Source organism: Ptychodera flava, chromosome 9, assembly GCF_041260155.1.
Source record: "Ptychodera flava strain L36383 chromosome 9, AS_Pfla_20210202, whole genome shotgun sequence".
Taxonomy (NCBI): domain Eukaryota; kingdom Metazoa; phylum Hemichordata; class Enteropneusta; family Ptychoderidae; genus Ptychodera; species Ptychodera flava.
This window is the reverse complement of record NC_091936.1, coordinates 5,011,372-5,034,484: the sequence shown is the minus strand read 5'-3', so window position 1 is coordinate 5,034,484 and position 23,113 is coordinate 5,011,372. Positions and strand designations below refer to the sequence as shown.

General features: G+C 36.0%; 1 protein-coding gene across 1 annotated transcript in view; it reads left to right on the top strand.

Moving 5' to 3' along the window:
- Positions 1-23,113, top strand: part of LOC139139827 (integrin alpha-6-like) — a 59,088-nt gene that overhangs the window by 18,241 nt on the left and 17,734 nt on the right. Inside the window, exons 2-13 of the mRNA XM_070708765.1 lie at positions 12,786-12,910; positions 13,416-13,495; positions 14,294-14,503; positions 15,911-16,067; positions 16,770-16,968; positions 17,663-17,753; positions 18,044-18,149; positions 18,518-18,755; positions 19,450-19,551; positions 19,992-20,053; positions 20,734-20,891; positions 22,562-22,714. Coding sequence (XP_070564866.1) covers positions 12,786-12,910; positions 13,416-13,495; positions 14,294-14,503; positions 15,911-16,067; positions 16,770-16,968; positions 17,663-17,753; positions 18,044-18,149; positions 18,518-18,755; positions 19,450-19,551; positions 19,992-20,053; positions 20,734-20,891; positions 22,562-22,714 — 1,681 coding nt within the window. The remainder of the gene's footprint in view (positions 1-12,785; positions 12,911-13,415; positions 13,496-14,293; positions 14,504-15,910; positions 16,068-16,769; positions 16,969-17,662; positions 17,754-18,043; positions 18,150-18,517; positions 18,756-19,449; positions 19,552-19,991; positions 20,054-20,733; positions 20,892-22,561; positions 22,715-23,113) is intronic.

The following is a 23,113-nucleotide window of genomic DNA, read 5'->3' as shown; positions in this document are numbered from 1 at the left end:
AATGTGTACAAGTATTAATTATAGTTGTGAGCAATCCAACTCATGCACGAAAGCCTTATGTCATTGTCGGCACAAGTTGAAATTAGGTCTGTAGGGAGAATGAATAAAATCATTTTTCAGAGAGCAGTAATTTTCTGATTCTAACATTTCATGTATAGTCCCTGTAGTGTTAACTCATGAATGGCCATCTTTCAATTGGTAGACAGTAATCAAAATAGTTCCCAAATTATAAACACATTAGGCAATAGATATTATGCTTGCAATTCTGTTCAGAATTTATGGCAAGTTAATTAAATATCTTCTTTAGAATTGCTTCTATTTCAGTTCATCTCTGAAGATTTCTTGATTTCATTGACTTCTTAACACAATACCTGATTGCTTGATTTACAAATTATCACAACAGACCAGTTTTATTTATTTCAGCTGGTTTTACCGATCCATTGACCTCATGATGTATTTTGTCTTTTCAAGGAGTGGCAAAAGATTCATGCTGAGTTACCAGTTTACAACACTGTAGCCTTTAAATAGGAGTTATGACACAGAACACCACAGTTCAATTACCCTGAGACACACATTCCAGCAAAGAGAAACAGCTGGAATATTTCAGTCCCACAATGATTATTCCATATAAGAATGCAGTAGGCCGGCAAAACTATGTCAAACTAGTATACCTTTTGTATGACTATGTTTCTCCTCAGCATTCACAAAATCTTTGGTGTAAGTGCCTAGGGAAAATATTTTGAAGAGTTTAATCATTAACCTTTCATGTTTTGTGGTATCAAGGGTGTCTGGCACTCTGCTCTTGCCATGATACTAATGAATATGCTACAGCTTGGTTGGTGGATTTTCAATGATGGTAACAATGATTGACTTTCAAATTTAGGATTTAGTGTGGAGTCTTGAGCAGATAAAACAGAAATGGTTTTCAATTCAAGTGATCACATCAAGGGAAGTTTTCAGTGTGGATCCACGTCACTGGTTTGATTATTTGATCTTCAGTGAACTGTACTGCAGGATCATTTATACAAAAAAGGGGTAGTACATGTTAACTGTGCCATAAACCTAGACATCTGTATTCTGAGTGTGTTGCACAGGCTGCAACAGACATGCACCAGTGTATACATGTACATCAGCAGCAGCAAACAGCAAAGGTGAATTTTTCAGAAGATGTCAATTTGATCTCCCCTCACTCATGCAAGGAAAAAAATGAATGAAAGTCTGCATGTCTAATGAACTCCATTGGCTTTATGCAGTGATGCCAACCCACTGATCATTCAACATATCATACCAATGAAAATCCTAAACACCATTCACATACTGGGATAGCAAGGACAGGACATGGAGTCTAGACTGTATGATATTCTATACAACATGCTAAGAGCCACAAAGATATCAAGTCATGGTTTCAGTTCAAATGATTTCACTCAGGAAATACTAAATCTTGTATCTACAATATCAATGGATAGAGTTTAGAAATGAACACAAGGGCAATCAAGTAGCTCTGTTTTCATCATTTGAATTTAAGCTCCTTGTTCAAAATAGTATTACAGGTGCCATGCCTCTGATTAAACCTTGATTAAAAATCTCTGGTGGTGAAAAGCCTGAGGGTGTAAGTTTACAATTGTTCAGCCAAGTATTTCAATGACACATACATGCATGATTGACCTGCCTTACAGTGGAGATATCACCTGCTTCTCTCCATTCCTTGGATTTTACAATGTCAGGAAGTACATTTGTCAGAGTAAACTTCCAGACTGATTGCTGACCAATTCCCAGTGTGATAGATACATAGGTACATTCTTATTCTGGCTGTCATCCTGGCAAGATTGCACCATGTAAAAGATAATGTTCACATTAGGGTACGGAGAAAACAAGCCAAAAGTACTGACTGCTGAATCATCAACAAATTAACAGTAAAAACAAAATAATTCTCAACAGTACAGCATTTCAGATTTAATGTCTGCCTCTAGAGTTCCACACTCAGAAATTTGCAAAGTCAAATCAAAATAAACAAAAACAGAGCTTGACAAAATTTGCAAATTTTAATTTCTGAAACTCATTAGATGTCATTCTGCAAACAATTAGCCAACCCTGGTAGATTTAGAGTGATGATGACATATCTAAGCTATCAACTTAGGAAGTACACTTTCAGTTTTCAAAGTAAAAGGGTCAGGCTCATATTATAAATCATAGGAAATGCAAATAGGCATTAAGTACCTTTCATAAGAAATAATGCACACATAAATATGTAGCTAGTGACATGGATAGTAATTAGAAATGAGTGCTCAGGAAGATGCAGGTGACATTGTCAAGTGATGCACTATCTAGTGATCAAGTGATGCACTGTCTAGTGTTCAAGTGATGCACTATCTAGTGATCAAGTGATGCACTATCTAGTGTCTGCAGTAGCCACATGACTTTTAGTTTTTTGAAAGTGAGAGTAAGAATTTTTTTGCATGTTTTTTAAGCTGATTAAAATCAGACATACCGGTAGGGATAGCATTCACTTCACTAGATTGAACCAACGGCTAATGTTAACGGCAAGTACCTAGCAGTGGTATGAACTTTCCTTAATTTTCATCAAATTTACAGCAAATTTCAAGCCAATTGTATGTTTTAAAACTTTAGTTCATTGAAAGTCTGAATTAACATATGAGAAAAGTTAAACCTATGATGTAGCATGTGGTATATTTTTCACAGGTTGAACAATTTCAACATGGAATCATTTTCCCAGCTAACAATGAATTCCTTGCTGGTAGAGTTGGACAGTATTCTCTTTGTACTTGCAGACTGACTGATATCTACTGAGTTAACGAGAGTTTCACTCTGCCTCAGTGAAATAATTCTAACACTCCAAATCTGTGAGTGCTACACTGAATTTATATTGTAACTCTCTCAGTGTTCAACTCTGCTTACCAAAATTGATGACAGCAATGTATAGTCAATTTGCAAATACAGGAAAATATGCCTGGAATTTTCCATGAATTACTCTGACATTATTTACACATTAACAACCTATTGTATGTAGAATGTTATTTACTCCCAGTTTTCAAAGTGATATTACAAATCTTAAAATATGAGGAATAGCCTTGTTATACAGTGTCCTGGTATGTAATTAAATGACTAATTATCCTAGTAATGTTATGAAAGTAGTTGACACAAAATGACCTCATTTTACATAAATGTCACTTGTTTTGGAAACCATATATAGTTCCTGGTAATTACATTTACTGGTATTTAAAATAACTGATACTGTGTGGTGATAATAATCTTGTGAATTATCTATTAGCATCTACATCAGTATGTGCATATATTTACATGTAACTGTGCTTTCTCAACTGTAGAAGATTTTTGGAAGAAGTACAAATGAAGAATACAGGGGGGATATCAGTTGCAGAACCTGACAGAGATAAACAGGCTGTTGACAGGGATAAAGTTGATGATCTGTTTAAACAGGGATGCCATTATCACAGCTTTTATTAATCACATACTAATGAAATACTTAGGAAGTAAGCAATAATCATATGCATACATCTGTTTGCAGTAGCCATCACTGATGGTGGGACATTCTCAACACAATATGTCTTCAGTAACGTTCTGAAAAGTTTTCTTAGCTTGGAGCTGTTGACCCTTCAACCTCAATGCAACCCTCCCTTATTGTTTATTCTGTGTGGTACGGCCATATAGTGCATACCCTGCAGGCACAACAGGGGTTCGTTTTGCTGATGTGACACATTTTACAAATTCACTCTGAGTTATAAAACTACTTGTACATGTACATGTTCATCTTTATTGATAAAAACCTCAAAGGCTAGGCCTGTGTTGACGAAAAATTGTCATTTTTAAATGATTCCCATAAAATCCTAGAAAACGGTAGCACTATGTCATGTCCCTAATACCAAGCTTGAGTGCATTTTAAGCAAACTGTAAATATATTCTGATGTTTGATGTGTTCAGTACTTTACTAATAATGGTGATAATTCACCATTGTAGCTCACAGAGATAACAGCAGACTACCAACAGGTGCAGAGCCAATGTGAATGATATGTAAGCTCATCACATCAGCCACTTGAGTGTGTCTGTCACTTTGAAACAGCCATTCAGGAAATAGATGTACATGTGCATAGGTATTTGGAGCCCAAATCTAGGGCAGACAACAGCTCTAGCCAGGCTGGAGCCATTCCATGTATCACACGACATCAATGGCATTTCACGTACCCTAGTGTACTAAGCTTCAAACATATTGGACTTTGTGTACTTCAACTCATTCTACGCCTGTTTGGTTAAGCAGACACAACTTTCTTCCTGATTCAGATATATTGAAATGAAAATCTTGGATGATATCCAAGCGATTATGTGTATGTTGTAAATAGTGATTTGTGATGTGGGTGCATTTTCCGGGAAGAATTATTGTCAGTGCCTTAAAATAAGTTGCCATATATCACGGAATTGTTAGGGTGATAAAAATGTCTAGCATTTCTTTTTGAGGTCATGGCCATGTTTGGACAAACAGTGGGTGACCTCAATTAGTACAGGAACTGCCAACCCTGTGTGAAGTTGATAATGTATCAGTATTCTAAGATACTTGATTTCCACAAAGACAATGCTAGGTGTCGTGTTACCTCTCATGAGACAGACTCCTCTAACTGCCTTTATACATGTATTTTATTCTTGAATCAAAAACAGATGGCAAAAACCTGAACATTATGGTGCAAATAATGAGTGTTTCCGTCCTGGTAATACCTTAATAAAACAGCAGATTGAGATAGTCTTTTATACGTGGTAGTTTGTTGCCAAATGACAGAATATAAGTTTCAGTATGCCTACAGTAAATGTAGATGTACAATATTTATAAACAATTGCATTGTAACTTGCTTATAATAGACCGGTTTGTCAGAGAAAAATGCAGTAGACACAAGTGCCGAAGTCATAAAATCGAAATCTTGTAAGCGTATGCAGATGTTTGCCAGTTTTCAGTTGAGACCAGTTTCAACTCCCTGATGGTGTTTGTTTATATGAATGCCAGTCAACATGATCATATGACAGTCCTAGCAAGACACTCTTAAACACGCAGTACGATAGCTTGGTTTTCAGATAAACAAATTACCACTCAGAAAGGTTACTAGAAAGAAAGGAATGATAGTGAGTTAGTTTGATTAACAACAACAACTGTAATACTTTGGTCATGAACATCCGAGGGACTTGTTGGATAGACAGACAGACACAGACAGACAGACAGGGAAGTGACTTTGACTTCTTGTATTTCATACACGTTTCCTGTCTCTTGTATCTCCCATGTCAGTATCTGTACATGCAGTGTCCTCAAAGCAAACAAAGCCATGTAGATCTGAGTCTGGATATAGACGATACCATGCTATGCTTTTCCATCCTAGCAACATGTAAATTTCCTGCTTTCTGTGAATTTGAATTCCATTTAGTTTGTGCAAGCCATGGTGTATATGTATATGCGCAATATGGGTGAAAGGACAGGTTGAGCTTATACTATTAATTCCTTCAATTCAAAAGATGTGACACGCTGCTGGCCAGACAAAGTTTTTTTCATCAATTGCAGATTTGTGCATATATTGGTATGCACACTGCACACAAAGAGTTGAGTTCATCTGTTGCCTTTCAGGGGTTTATTACTCTTTGCCCTCACAACAGATGGTAGGGATTGTGTGGATGATTTTTAAACTATCGTAAAACCCTGTGTATATGTGGGTCCATGTAAAACAAGAAGTATGAAACAGAAGTCAATCCATCTATCAAATTTTCCAGGAAGAAAACTGAAAATGGATTATATTGACTGCCACAAAAACATCGGCATAGATTCTTCTACAGCTCTACAGCCATTTTAAATAATTTTCTTAAAAGATGAGACTGTTTCAAAAGGAAAAGGCTCAGACCTATCATTGGGATGTTCATTGAAATCAAGAATACAGACTTATTGTACAGTCTGGTACCATCCCAAATTAAGGGATAGGTTGCCATTGACAACCTTGGTTACGGCGCCCTCATGACTGATTTCAAAAAGTGTTACTTAAGTGTTTTCAAGATTTTGCTGAACAATTGCTAGCTATTGCAAAAAGAGATATTATTTTGATATCAAAAGAGACGACAGTGGATAGATTTTATCAGAAACTTGATCTCTTTGAGTTAAATGTATTTCACATTGTTCTCTAATATTCTTAATATACGTAAAATGACTTCATGTCTTTTTATAAAATAAGACTTCAAAATACTACAGTTAGCATTTTAGGTCATCTATTTATATGCTGACCATATATGTTCATTACCCTGTTGAACTTTTTGATCCCAATACTGACCAGCCCACCCCTCTAGTGACCTGAGATGACCCCATCCATCCATCATCACGTTGGTCTAGCCAGCATAAAAACTGTGCTCTGTGAAGTACTGGTATAGTGTGATAGAGCCCAGGCTGCTTTAACATGTGTTCCAATAACCAGCATTTCATAATAAATTATTTTAGGTAATTGGCTAGCCAAATGGGAACTCTGGTGTGTGAGACTCCATGATAAATCAGGCCTGTACCCATACTATGATCAGCTTTATGGTGGCAAGAAAAATATTGACACTTTGAGCTTCAGTTATAAAATCACATGTCCAAGCTGTGTCCAGTAGCACCGTAACAAAGACAGTTTCAAATGGTATTGTACATCCCAGGGTGTGTGTTGATATCATGCATGAAGATGCATTGACGTTGTAAACATCTCAATTTCAGTATTGAGAAACTGTTCTGTCCTAATATGTACATGTAGCCATAAGTGTACATGGTTTACTTGAATACCGACTGATGATGGTTATCTAATGAAAACAGTAGTAGTGAGGAGACCAATCATACTTGTGTACCATTTTACATGTAAATACTCTTTATATCTATAAAATGATAAGCACAAGGCGCCAGAAGATGTCATTTCATTAGAGAGTAAATTGCGCATGGAGAATCTAAATTCTGAAAAGTTGATTTTCAAACATTACATGCACAAATTATGTTGCAGATTGAGTAGTAAATGTTCATGGATTGTAACTGAATGTTCAGACTGGGTGTGGTCACTGCTATTCAAATTCAAGTTGAAATTGATATCAAACCAAATAAGATATTTTGAATAAAGAGTTGAATACTGATATTTCTATAACTTCAGATTGTGACAGAATAATGTGAAAAAGTAATGTTACAACAATTGATCTTCCAATATATGGAATATACATTTAGAGTTAGACTGAGATGTTCTGTGAAATCCCTGTAACAGAAAAAGTTAGGATAGATGTAGCAGTATACGATGATACCAGCATGTCAGATATAAACGTGACTGTTTTGATAACCTATGAATACCTTACATCTACCATTACACTTAACATCATAATTTATATTTCAAATATGTGAATGATAATATGTATAGAGGTCCGTTTACATGTATTGTATGATAAGGTATGTGTCTGTAATTTCTTTCACCTTAAAAATGTCTGTGAATTTATGAGTTTGCAGTAAATATAGATAAAGACTGTCGGTCTGTGAACGAGCAAAATTATTTGTAGAGTACATGTATTACTGTTTGAGTGCCATTAGTATGTCCAGGTATGCAGCACTGAAGATATGTAGGATATGTGAAAAATTTTAGAATATTTTAGAATTGTGAACAAATACTGATGCTTAGAGGCATCAATCCAGTATTCACATGCACACTTGTACTTTGTCGACAGTGTACATGGTTTTCAGTATCTTTGATTTTCTCCACTTTATAGGAAACTTTTCTGTACTATGTAGCAACTTGATGCAATTTTCAAAGATTATATTTTATCAAACAAAGGTTTGCATTATACTAGAAGACAGAGAGAGATTGTATTGCATTGTACTGTATTGTGATGCTGTTCAATTGTTTGTGCATGTAATTACCGTATAGTCACTTGATAACTTTCATGTAAACAAGTTCATGAAATTATACAAATCATGTTGAAAATTATTATTGTATTGCTGCACACAGCTTAGACAAAACTGTTACCCTCGTGAATGACCTTGATTTTGGCACTGTTCACTCTGCAGTGTATGTGTACTTGTCAGGTTCAACTGCCCTATGCCATACATCTGTTAGGCCATTTCCACTGACAACATACATGTAGGGTATCAAATATCTGGCCATCTGCAGAACTTGTGCCCCAGTTATTTCCACTTCATCAAGCTCTGCTGATTTTGTCTTATCAAAGTATAATTAGCAGAGCAAATATTGTGAGATAAGAAACCCTGTTCACAGTGAATTATCTTCACCATTCGATAATGAAACAGTGCCTATTTAATTCTAAAATACAACATTCACTCTCCATAATGAATTATTCAGACATGCATTTACCATCTGGTGTAATATTACAAATTTCATTTCACTGTTGTTAGAATCAGATAATGAATTAGATGTCATTGAAGATGAAAGCCAGATCCATGTGCTGTATATGTATTGCAAGACACAGGGAGACTAACACTGTTACTTAGTTAAAGGGAGGCAGTCGTTGGAACTGTGCATGTGCGACTTTCTTGTTTACAAACAATGTATTTCATGCATGATATCTAGATGCATCAAGTCACCATACCATAGCTGCAACATTTAAATTTTACGATATTCATTGTCAACATACATGTTTTAACTTTCATCAATCACCAACATACCCTAGATACAGTGTTTACATCGGTCGTAGGGGCATCTGTCGACCATAAAGCAGTTCCAACGACTGCCTCTCTTTGATAATTTATATTTGAATGTATAGCAAATATAGAAGATACCAGCTTTGCAAGCAGTGTTGGATAATAAAATTTAATTTTGACCCTGTAACTGACACTAACTATCACTTTTAAGTTTTTGAAGCCTTTGTCTCCTGTGGTCATCCCCACAGAATGAAGTACATAGCCTTACCACAAGACTTGATATTGTGAACATTAAAATTGCAGTTTTTACAAGGAAGACATCATTGATGTGACACTGACAGTGATGTAAATTGTACAAATTGTACAGACTTTTCTCTTTGTATGCCATGTCAGGCAAGGCTGGCTTGATTTCATTTTAATCCATGTTCCTTTTGAATGTTTTACAAGGCCCACGCTGTACTCATAAATATTCATCAACTATAAAGACTGCAGACATTACATGTACAATCGCACGTGTCTGGTGACATGGTATGATCTCTTAAGGAATTCTCTTGTAGGGCTGGGCTACATATAAACAAACCATGCACAGCAACTGTGTAGACTATAGTCAGCTGATTATAGATTAATGATAGATGTTTTGAAAGCAGGAGTTATAAAGCTAATTGAAACGTTCTGAATTATGGGTAATTAATTTTGAACAGTAATTTTAGCAATTTACATCGATGCTTTTGGTGATTTTGATATTTTATTGTTGTTATATTTAAATTCCAAGTATTGACATTGTCACCTGGATAATATTCACCTCTGAGTTGACAAATAATGTCTTGCTGTGAGTTTCATTCATAAGTAAGGTCTTTTCTCATGACATAGATTTCCTTGTTATGTGTACACAGATGCCAGTATATGTAATTATACTGCTGTCATGTAGCTCGTAAACTTCTGAGGAATTTTAAACACAGCATTTGTCACACATCATTATGGATTGATTGCTATGTCCATGTATGCCTGGAATTCAATTACATTTGGTCAATCACAAGTCACAGGTGTTTGACCCGCTGATGAATGAACATACTGTACTGTATCTCTACTTTACTGAGTTAGCCCTTTGAGTGCTGTAATTTTTCCCACCAAAATTTTAGTGCAACATTGTACCAATTTTTATGAATTTTTCTGTAATTTGTTTGATAATTTTGAACCAAATGTCATTTTATTTCATTGGCTACAGTTTGTTATCAAAAAATTTGCAAAAATCTCTAAAAATTTCACTGTCATATATTTTTTAAAGGCAACAAAAATTGACTGACACTCAAAGGGTTAAATGTACAGTGTACTTGGTGAAAACTGTTTCCCCATGAAGTCACCATGAAGTCAAAAGAAACTAGTCATACCGGTAGTCCGTGCTAACAATGCAGCTTTACAGATGCATGTACAGGGGTGGGCATTGCAATACACTGATATTATAGGGTGTATATTGTACATGTATGAGAGCACAGTGTTATCCCTCATACTCATAGAGTGATCAGCTAATATTATTGCTCAGTATTGCCAAATACATATCACAGATATAAATCAAGAGATGTCATGAGTAAAGTGGAACAATCAAAGTATTAAATGTTGTTAATGGATGTTATCAATCATCACCAATGATCAAGTTTTCATATTTGAATTATATGAACATGTAGAGTTCATCTCAAGGCTTTGGAAACAAATGAGATTTCAGCACTGGGTTAGAGTATTTTTTGTAAATAGTTGGCACATATACAGTCATTACATGTACCTGTTATCATATACAGTAGTTAGAGTTATAACTTATAAGGGTAGTGTACCATGGTGAATGTATGAAAGGTATATCTATGACATTACTCTAATAACCTTGCACTGGTACAATGTACATGGCAATGCAAGTATCAGGATATTGCCAACCATGAATCACAAAAAGGATATCGTAGATCAAAGTTCAAAAGTTGTAGATGTATACATCATGTATCTTCCGAGATGCTCCCCACCTCTCCCCCTCTCTCTCTCTCTCTCTCTTTCTCTCTCTCTCTCTCTCTCTCTCTCTCTTCTCTCTCTCTCTCTCTCTCTCTCTCTCTCTCTCTCTCTGTATATATTTATCTATACTATCTATCTATCTATCTGTATGTATATATAAATATATATTTATATATGAATAGATATTTCAATGGAAAGAACACTAATCAATAAATAGTATGAGGTGCCAGAATTACCCATAATAGCGTCATCTTATCCAAATTAGATGGAATTTTTAGTATTCTTCTTAGTTGTCTCCAATCAAAGTGACACACTAGAAAATATATCAGTTCATTTTAAAAACCTCATAATAGAGGGAAGTGTCATCATTTAATTTGATGCTGGAAGATTTGTCTGCTATCATGGTGTATGGTGGTAATGAGACATCTTAAACATTCAAAATTTGATGATTGTGTAGTTTTACACGGATGGTATTATTCATGAGGCAGAGGAAATTTGCTGATCTTTTGGCAAACTTTAATGCACATTATTTCAAACATCCAAGTTGTAAGTGTAAATTGACTACCTAAGCTAGCCTCTGTATGGAAGCAATACACATTTTATCCCAACCTTGGTTATTTTACAATCCCCTGTAGGGACGTCTATGGATAAACTGTCATGTTCTGTAACTGGCATAAAATTGATATGTATGACATATTTATCATGAATGACAGCATCAAAGGCATTCCAAACCCTTGTGAGGTGCTCTTTCTATTCATTTTGTTGTGCAATGTCACAACAGTAACACCATTCTAATAAAACCTGACACAAGGTTAGTTCTGTTTTAATGCTGCTGCATTCAATTTGCTGTAATTACAGAGCTTCTCATGCCCCAGAGACTGGCTTTGAAGAAAATGCGTGTACATCATGAAAAATTTATTTGACTGTCATAATCCTAAGTCTGCCTTGAAGTCAATATTTTCTAAAGCAAGTGCGTAAAGTTACTTTGAAATATGGTGGCTTTCATTGGATATTTTTTCAGAATTGATGTTAAAAGTTATATTTCCTGAAAGTAAAGAAGTACAGTATGCCAGTGAGTCTAGCCTGTCTAGACATTTCTAGTATTAAATTTATAACAACAGACGTTTGGAATTACTCGTCACCCTTGGGCACATACAATGGGACATCAGGTGTGTTTGCTGAATTCATTTGCAGTGAAGTTATCATCTCAAAACCTCAGGACCTTCTGTGACTTGGAAAGTCAAGAAGTCAGTTTTTAGTCAACTGATAAAGTGACTAGTACTGTACCAGTACAAAAATGCCAGCCTTGACTTAGGAAACCACATGCAGACAGCAGTCACTCAAATTAGGAGTGTGGTTTCACAGCATTGATGTGTGTTTCTATGCTACAGTACATAAGCATTGCATGATGGCCCTAAATCGCATGTGATACATTTTATATTATGATAAATATGTAGATGTATGAAGGAATACCATTCTGCCAATCATTTGATATTTTATTCATTTAAAAAGTGTTGTATGCATTTCTTTATAGCAGGTAACGCTTGTTGGCCATACACATGTACTCTTACCAGTATGAAGCAATTAAACTGTCATTTGCAAATGTTAGGATTTGTTTTCTGTTTGCAAAACATTCATTTATGAGAACGTAGATAAAATATTGTGATCCATGTAATCTTTAAATGGTTTAGGGAAATTAATTGGGATAAAATCAAGTTCTCTACAGCCAACAGAGACTTACAATAAATATTACTTCTTTCTTCTCTCTCACCCGTAGTGCTGATATCAAATGTAATAAAAAATTAGCATTAATCCAAGTTATTTATGAAATTCTTGCTTTCAACGTGTATTATTACTGGAGCTCAGTGTACCTCCATATGCTACTTTTGTAAGGACAGGAAGGTGGTTAATTTTACCAGGGTACGTCCCCATTCATTTTGCCCGGACCCCTTCTTATATTGGTATAATGATACATCAGCAGTGTGTACAACGATAAAGTTTACCTTACCATTTATCACAGTGGTGCACACCTTCAGTGGCAGACATCTGTAAAAATACAGCATCAATATATTACCTTCTGATTTTCACTGTGAAGCTTTGCTTTCTCCATCCCTCACCAATGTTTCTTCTTTTCTTACAGCTTACTTGTTGGTGCTCCAAAATTGCAGACAAATCAAGTGGACGTTAAACAAGGCGGTGGTGTATTCAGATGTCCCATATCAACATACACTGATGATTGTACACTCATAGATATAGACCCTGAAGGTAAGGCAATCTGGAAACATCTTTGAAAACACAACGATTTTAAAGATGAATTGTAGTATCCAAAACAACATGTACACTGGAATTATTTCAAGTGTGTGTGTTTCTATATTTTCATGCCCTCTGGAATCTGGACACAGAAAGCAGGTAGTGGTCACACAGTATAGTCCTGATGTTGTGTTTTTCTGGGGAAAATACAGTTGACCCAGAGTTGAGGACAAATGGTGACAAAGCTGTTATGTTGCAAATATTTTTCCCAGCTGAACAAAAAAATGTATGTCACCTGGTACCATACACATGAGACTATTTATTTTAGTGTTGGTTGCCCATCTACTGTAGTAGGGAGGCATATACCATCTATTTGTACCAGCACTACTGATCAGATTTTCCAAGACTTACTGGTAAAGCGGCGTTCACAATGGTGTTGAAACCATTTGCTTTGTCTCTGTGTACGACAAGTGAAATATTCTAACTCTGCAAGGCTCTACTGTCTTTCTCACTTGAACAGGGAATTTAGAGGGAGAAAACAAAACAGATCAGTGGTTTGGAGTTACTGTCAGAAGTCAAGGAAAAGATGGAAAAATTCTGGTAAGTGACCTACGTGTATCTATCTCATTTGAAAGCAACCCCTCCTATTGTTCATTAACTTGTAACTCTGAAGTACAATATCAGTGTCAGAAGCATCAGAGTTGGCAGTGGCCTTTCTAGAGATATCTAGGATTTGCTTTTGTGGTTGTACCGTGTCCAGCAGTTCATCATTGTGGTTTTAAGTTCATTCTTAAAGCTCACTTTTGTCATCTTTGTATCGTTAAAGTGTTCAAATGTCGGCAATCGTTTGCATTTAAACTCATGGAGATGCAAGAAAATTTTATATATTACATGTAATGGTATAGGGCAGGCACAAGAAACTTCCAGAAATTTTGAAATGGAGTTTAACAGTTTACAAATGTGATAGATTTAGGGCACACTGCTTTTAGATACAGGGCTATGGAGATGGGCGTCTTTCTAATACCATTGTAATGTGATAGACCTGTGAAGTTAGACAACCCAGGTGTAAAACAACACTCCAAGGTATCAGTATTTCAGCAATTTGAGGTCAAAGAGGTCAGGCCATCCATTACCTGAATGCATTCAAGAAGTTGTGAAATCACAAACAGATGACGTTACACATGACTGATTACCTAGTAAAGTGGGATGAGAGTTTTTGTTCAAAGACAAGCAAGGGATTCTTTCTTTGAGGGACAAGAATTCAGAGTAGAACTTTGATTCTTAGTGTGAAGAATAAAAAAAAATGTCCCAGGTCTCTTGTTTTAGAAATTTTTCTGTACAAATTGTTTTACCAGAAAGTTTGTCTAATTTTGTTTTTCCCCTCAATTCTCTGTATAGGCATGTGCTCATCGATACAAACAAGTGTCAGATACCTATCGGTATGGTTATGGCAGATGTTTCCAGATGGTGATGGACGAAACTTCAAACACTTTCAAACTTGACGATTCGTTGACCAACGGTGGAATCTGGACACTGTGTGAAGGGAGAACTGGTGGCAATGAAGGCTATGGCTACTGTCAGTCAGGAACAGATTCAGATTTCAGCAGAGTAAGTATCAATCTGAAGAAATCCAGGATTAAGAAAATGTGACAGATCCAATCTCTTAACTTTGAGTAGGGTTTCGGTTTGTTGAAATCATTATGAAATTTTATTATGTTATAACACAACCATCAAACAATTGCTTGGCAATAGTTTATAGATATTCAGCTTTCAAGCATTAAAGTTACTCTTTCTAATAACAGATTTGTGATTTTTAATTGCATTTGGAGTTTTTAAGCGCAAACTGCAATGAAAGTTAATGAGGAATACAGACCATAACATAAATCTAGTGTGTTATCCAGTGTGTGTGCAGTAGATACCGTGTGATTTCTAGATGTGGTCAAACTACAACATTAACCGATAGGTGGTGTACATGTATGTAGCATGTTTAGGGTGTACAATCTTTATCTTGATGGATTGTGTGTCTCACAAGAAAAGTGACTTAAACAAATTAACTTAGCTTTGAAAAAATCAGTAATTACGGTGTTGTCAGCTAGAAGAGTACTACATTTAATAAGTGAAGTGGTGAACACCATAGCACCAATTTGTACTTACGGTCTTTGGTTTAAAGTGTTTATGTGAAAACTTACCTTTATGCATGCATAAAGATGCCGATGAGAGTTATAAAAGTAGTTTCAGTTTAGGCGACAAGGAGATTTCATGTTCTATGGCTTGTAAGCAAATTTTGGTCATTATCCTAATCTTACGTGTGTGGTATTGTTGTACCAAATTTATGCTGCATCTTTATGAGAAGACATATTAACTTGTAACATGCCAGACAAATTGAATTTCTGTCATGATTTATGAGTTGTGATGCTGTCTTTACTGTCAACCCTTGGCCATGATGAACTTTGATGGCATGTTGATCGTCAGTACACTAAATTGAATACGTCAAAACTATAAATCATTCTACCGGTATTTTTCTCGCAGGCTGTAGTCTTAGCAGTATTAATCTTTACTTTCAGGCCCATTCTTATTAAAATAAATTACAGGCAAAAAGTTTCTACTGTTACAATTCACGCAGTCCTGTGTCCCACAGTTATTGACATCAATTTTAGATTCATATCAGATTTTGATGTATGGTCAGAATACAATGTGCACCACCTGGGAATATTAAAAGATTAAATATTAATGTCTGCGTATTGCTTATATCTTGCAAAGAGGTTTCCAATGTTGATCTCAGAAAAAATTAATGCATATAAGATATTTAATTATTTTGAACTCATCTTCTGCAGCTGAGGAGAATCTTGTAAAAAATTCATAAATAATAATTGTTCATATTTTGTACGTGTATATTTATGGTAATCATACTCTACTCTATAGAACATATTCAGCATAGGATAAGACAAGTGACAGATGATATCTCAATATTCCAGGAAAAATGATCACTATCTTCATCTTGTTGCATTCCCATAGGATGGAAAAGATATCATCGTTGGGACACCAGGTTCTATGGATTGGCGCGGAGTAGCCTTTGTGACAGATATCACTGGTGACTTACAGGCTGATCCCACCATCTTTAAAAGTCCAGAAACTGCCGATGATTCCACAGTTCTCAAGTTCAGTTACTTAGGTGAGAAACTCTGCTTGTCATTGACAGCCTCTGTACGCACAAGGACATAGCGTTTTATGCTACCCAGCTTGCATATTATTCTCCATGTGAAGACTTTGTATCTCAGCAAAACATAGACAGCTATAAATGTTTCAGACACCAAAACACCTTGCCATAGAGAAGTAACATATGTGTTACTGCTACCATTTACACACATAGTATTATACCCTTCTACACAAGTTTATCCACAACTATTTTTGTATATTTATAATGTTTTTATTTGAGTCTTTTCAAGAATTAAAAACAAAAAACTACTGTCAGTTCTGATCTTCAAAAGCTACTTAACTTTTCAATTTTGGTTGCCAAGAGTTATATCTACATAGCTCAATGTAACTCCAAGGAATTGTACTTCATAAACTTTACAGACTTTGTGCAAAACATACAAAAAATTGAAAATTGAAAATCAGAAAAAAACAAAATTGACATACAAATGGGGAAAATACTTGCAAATAGTTGGCCAATAAGAACATTTATTTAGGACAGAAGTAACATGTTAACCATTTCATGTAATTCCACAACTATTTTCATCATTGCATTTCATTACAAGATTTATAAACACTTTGTTTCAATACTGTATCAGAATAAATTGCAGATGCATAGAACACTGCAGTAAGTGCACAGTGTTCAAAATCTGCTACATTTGTACCATATCTCTGTCAACAGGTATTGCAGTGAGCTCAGGTAATTTCAATGGGTCAGACACATGGTATGTTGCTGGTGCACCAGGTCACAATGCTAGTGGTGCTGTTGTACTCTTTGCTAAAGGGCAAGGCAATCTTGTACCACAGCAAACCATCTACTCAGAACAACTTGCATCATCCTTTGGATATGATGTTGAAGTGGTAGATCTAAACGATGATGGGTAAGTAAACTTGCTTAAAACTGTGCTAACTTTTATTCTGAATAGTATCTCTGAATAGATTGCTTTTGATGCATTGGTCTTGCTCAAAGACCTTAATGTTGAAGGGAGGGGGTCATCGGAACTGCACGTATGCAACTATCTTGTTTACAAACAATGTATTTCACGCACAATATCTAGATGCATCATGTCAACATAGCTGCAACATTTAAATGTTATGATATTCATTGTTAACAAATATGTTTTAACTTTCATCAATCGCCAATGTGCCCTAGATACTGTGTTCACATCAGTTGTAGGGGTCCCTGGCAACCTTTGAGCAGAGTTCCTGGATGCGCTGTAAATATTCATGGATTACCTACATATCATAGGCACAACAGTAATCATAGGATCTTTTCAATTGTGCAAACACCCTCAGGAAAAAGATTAATTTCTGATTAACTTTGAGTAATTCTCCCATGTTATACATGATATGTGCTAAAGTTATGAATATTCACGTAGCAGGATTTCAGTTAAATTAGTGAGAGGAAGTAGAGGCTTTGGAGATATTTGGCTGAAAAGTGATTATCACCTAGGCAAAGTGACCGTACAAAGTCTAGTAATACATCGGTGTATTCTGTCAGTTTAAGATCTATATCAGATACAAAACTCTGTGATTGTACATCCTTTTAAAAATTCATGTGATAATATATTCTAGGTATGATGACCTGGTTGTCGGAGCACCTCTTTACTATGAAAGACAAGCAGGGATTGGAGGTCGTGTTTATGTCTATATGAACGATGGTATGGTATGTATCACCCTTCTGCTGTTGAAATAATAGTGAATACTTGTAGTTCATTGCTGAAAAAAAAATATGGTAAAAGCATTAGGAATTCATTTTGGAAATCTCCAGGAATGAGTCTGTGAACTTATAACCTTGTTTTACGACTTGTTTTCTCTATATATGATAGCTTTAATAATGACATTTTGAAAGAAAATCAGGTAAAATGAAGTATCTATCAGGTGAAACTAAAGCTGATATAGAAGTCATGAAAGTGGTAGAATGACTTACAATAATTTGTATCATTCTGTTTTAAGGGCACTCTGATTGAAAAAGACCGTAGGGTGATATCAGGAATGACAGATTCCATGTTTGGTATGACTGTTAGATCAGTCGGAGATCTAGACATAGATGGATACAACGGTAAGCAAAGTTGTAAAATTTTACATGTTAACAGCTTTGATAAAGTCACTTTGCAGATAATACCACCTCAAATTTTGTGAAAGGATGAGTGTGCAATGCATTATAAAGTGTAAGAAAATGCTTCTGGAGACATTTTATTTAGTATCAACATTTGTAAAATGAAATGTGTCTATTAATGGCAGTGATTGCATGGGACCCACATCTTCAACGTTCTGAAGTTGTAACCTTTGCCTTTCAAATCCTATGCAGTATTTAACATCCTGTACAGGGTATGTCAATAAAGATGCATATAGCATTCCAAATCCAGTCTTATCTATGTTCCCCCTGGTTTTTCTGTCAATTTTATTCCGTGTAACGTTATCTTATAGATATTGCTATTGGTGCTCCCTATGAAAATGATGGTCAGGGAGCCATTTACATCTTCCAAGGAGGACCTAATGGCCTTCGAGATACATACTCTCAGAAGATTACTCCTGAAAAATTCCCAAATGGTGATATGATGAAAACTTTTGGATATTCTATTGATGGTGGCATGGACTTAGATAACAATGGATATCCAGATATTGCAGTTGGATTGTATCAGTCTTCAAAAGTGGTTTTATTCAGGTAGGATTACATTAACAAGGTGATGAAATGTTTGGGTGAACAGTTTTTTCACACATGAACAATTACTTCCCAGAATATTTTGTTATGTTATCTACTAATAGACAGATGTGTTCAGATGTTCAAAAATTACCAAGTAGGTTGCAATTTTTGATTGACATGCAGTCAGTGAAAGGAGGAATTTAAAGAGGATGTATTCCTCCTTCATGGATAAGACAAATTTTTGATGGGAAAAACCAAGCAAAATTAGTGACTATTTGGTCTATTTGTTAGGTGTCAAGCGAAAAAGAAGAATAAGTTAACCACAATAATAAGATGCAAGCTTCAAATTATATAGTTTTATTCACCAAACGAAAAGTTTCATTGTCATAAAATGAAAAAATAAAAAGGTTTTATTAGTAAAACTCTGTAAGACATTCAAAGCTTTTTTCTCTATGTCTTTAAACTTATGGTAGCTATAAACATTGTGACTGTACATGTACAAATTCACTATACCAGTAGTTGGATGGCTCACATTTCAAGTAAAAGACCTAGAAAAACTTGTTTCAGCTTTGACTGCTTTTGTACTTTTTCCGGAACTTTCAGTAGCATGTGGTTTGTTTCATCAATATCCCCTCAGATATGTATGCATTTAGGCTAGAAGGAATTACATTGATTGTCTGTGACACAACCTGCCCAACTGTCATGTTTCTTTCAGAACAAGACCTGTGCTAACCATTGGGTACAAGCTATCAGCTGTACCAATGAGACTGGACAATGAAAACAAGAACTGCACTCATAAGGGTAAAGACTATGTGTGGTAAGTTACTGAATGCTGAATCGTAGACTTTTCACCATCAATGTAAGTCATGTAGAAATGTCCTCGATGCACATCTTTGTAAAACCGTGATGAGGACTCAAACCATTGAGCTTTTACCTGGTAGTTGTTTGGAAATACAGGCATGTGGTATAATCTATTTACTTTGATATACATGTAATGTTTTATATCATTACCATGGTTTGTATCGATAATAAGAATCTGATGTACATTTTTCAACATCCAAAATGTATTCACCATCATGTTTGTTGTGGCCATATGTCTACTTGCTGACATGTCAATATACTGTTGTTCAGACAGTAGCATAGCATAGAGTTCATATTTCACACAGTGATGATGTGTGCATTTGCTATATCCATGTCTTTAATTTATGAACATTTCAAACTCAATGATAACGTTTTTTTGTTGTCTGTTTCTTGTAGCTTTAAAGTGCATGTGTGCCTACACTATACAACTACTTCTACATCCTTCCGAGATAAAATCAGTAAGTATGCATTTCCTTGAAACACTATATCTTGTCATTATTTTAGGGTGAAAATGAAGCAATGCACTCTCAAAGAAATCTCTGAAAAGTTTCCTCCTTAGCAATCAGAAGTTCCTACTTGTTACTGTAGTCAGTACCATAAAAACAAGACAATCACTTCATAGTTTTGAGAACTGTGTACAAACTTTGAGCTTTATGACAAAGGTTAAGCCACATTGCGATAACATTTTTTACTCTGATGTCTGATAAATCACTCCAAAAATTCTCATCTGATCCCTCAGTATTGTACACTATGGCATAAGATAGGAGCAATCTTCTGTAAAACAGATAATCATCATGTTCTTTTCGGTGTGAAAATCAAAACCATCACATTCCCTTTAACAAAAATTAATAGAAGTGATGAAAATTAATAGTTTTAATTGTGTAAGATAAAGAAGTCTTAACCAAAATATTTTAAAATATCTTTTTATGAGATTCATGTGCAGAATTAGCTGTTATGTTGACATTTTGATGAGAACTGTTCAATACATAGTGATGAAAATGTCATCAAAAGTGATCTTCAGAATACCTAAAAATAAAATGTTTCCAGTCATAAAGATATTGACCTCACATATTTATTCATTAGTTGCCAGCTGTTGAGTTTTTGTTTCAACCACTGATCAGTTATTTGTTTATTACAGCGGCAGACTACACCCTCACTCTTGAGAAACCTCGCACTTCCCTTGGTTTGAAGTCCCGCGTCTTCTTTGGCCATGGTGGCACTGACGTATTCACAAATGACAAGAAACTCAACAGACCTGATTCGGAAAAATGTGATGTTGTGGAAGTGTTCGTAAATGTAAGTATGGTGTCTTTGTTCTACTGTGTGCTAGGTGTGGGCCTCTTTGCAAGGTGTTGGCTCTTTCAAGGTGTTGGGCTGTTTGTTATGTGAGGGGTTCTTTGCAGGGCGTGGGGCTTTTTGCTGGGTGAGGGGCTCTTTGCAAGTTGAGGGGCTCTTTGCTAGGTGAAGGGCTCTTTGCAAGGGGAGGGGCTCTTTGTAATGTGAGGGATTCTTTGCTAGGTGAGGGGCTTTTTGCAAGTTGAGGGGCTCTTTGCTAGGTGAGGGGCTCTTTGTAATGTGTGGGGCTCTTTGCTAGGTGGGGGGCTCTTTGCAAGTTGAGGGGCTCTTTGCTAGGTGAGGGGCTCTTTGCAAGTTGAGGGGCTCTTTGCTAGGTGAGGGGCTCTTTGTAATGTGAGGGGTTCTTTGCTAGGTGAGGGGCTCTTTGCAAGTTGAGGGACTCTTTGCTAGGTGAGGGGCTCTTTGCTAGGTGAAGGGCTCTTTGCAAGGGGAGGGGCTCTTTGTAATGTGAGGGGTTCTTTGCTAGATGAGGGGCTTTTTGCAAGTTGAGGGGCTCTTTGCTAGGTGAGGGGCTCTTTGTAATGTGTGGGGCTCTTTGCTAGGTGGGGGCTCTTTGCAAGTTGAGGGGCTCTTTGCTAGGTGAGGGGCTCTTTGTAATGTGTGGGGTTCTTTGCTAGGTGAGGGGCTCTTTGCTAGGTGGGGGCTCTTTGCAAGTTGAGGGGCTCTTTGCTAGGTGAGGGGCTCTTTGCAAGTTGAGGGGCTCTTTGCTAGGTGAGGGGCTCTTTGCAAGTTGAGGTGCTCTTTGCTAGGTGTCGGGCTTTTTGCTAGGTGTCGGGCTCTTTGCAAGGGGAGGGGCTCTTTGCAAGTTGAGGGACTCTTTGCTAGGTGGGGGGCTCTTTGCAAGTGGAGGGGCTCTTTGCAAGTTGAGGGGCTCTTTGCTACGTGTCGGGCTCTTTCAGCACATTTACCACAATCACATGGCACAGCTGCTTTTCCCTCTGACTAACAACATTTAGTAGCTTTTCCATTAAGTCTAGGACTTTGTTGAAATTTCTTTGATACCAGTACTTGTAATGTCTAAAATATCCAGCAACAGATTAAACTATATTAAAGCAGCATAAAACTTGAAATTGAAATGTTTAAACATTTGCCCTGGCTGTCTTAGAGGAATCTTTAAAATTTTTCTTTCAAAATCAGGAAGAAAATTTGGGGTGACCATGGCATTAGAGAAACTAATTACTTAACATTTATGGATATTTGAAATTCAGAATGGCTGCCATCTCCGTGTTAACTCTATGTGAAAATAATTAAATTTTGAATTTTCACAAAACAAGATGATGAAGACATTACTTGCTCTATGAGATTCAAAATGAGCCCCAACAAGTGGTTGACCAAAAAAAAACGTAAAATAAAAATCTGAGGGGGTGAATGTCTGTCCCTGAGGTACACTTCAGCCTTAATAGTCCAACTTACACGATGAATGTGCATAACCTTTTTGTTTCCTTTTCACCATACCTTTGACATATTCACCAATCATTACATTTCACAAGTATACAAGTATGGAATGTTTTTAGGATGTTGCGGTGTGCATATTGTCAGACGGTGTCACAGATCGTTTTTTCCATAAAGTGCCTTGTCATAATTTGTTATATTCCTTTTGTTCATGATAGGATGGGGTAGAAGACTTCTTAAATCCTATTGAAGTTGCATTGTCATACAGTATACCGGAAGAAGAACGCATCCCAGCATCACCGGGTGAAGGTATACCGTCAATGAGCAATTTCCCTATTCTTAACATGACTACAATGCCTTCACCAATCCTGGTAAGTTGTGCCACAATCAATCTTCCCTATAACTCATGACATTTCTCAATTCTTATTTGCTAATTTTTAAGATTTTTAAAAGAATTTCTTTGCATTGGCTCAATATTGTAATTTTTCTGTCATGAACAGAAAGAAAGGCTACTATAATTTAATGTATGAGATATCCATGCCTGTATTAAAATCAAAGAATAATGCAAAGAATATGTTTATTCAAATTATGGTTTGGCAAAAAAGTATGTCTTATAGTCTTTAGGGGGAACAAACATATGTTGTTACATTCATGGCTTGTCAATACATGCACAATATCATGATTCAATGTTTTTGGTTCCTTTGATAAGATACTCCATAACACTAGTAGGTAGCAGTTGTAAAACTCTTTATTAGAAATATCGAGGTGAT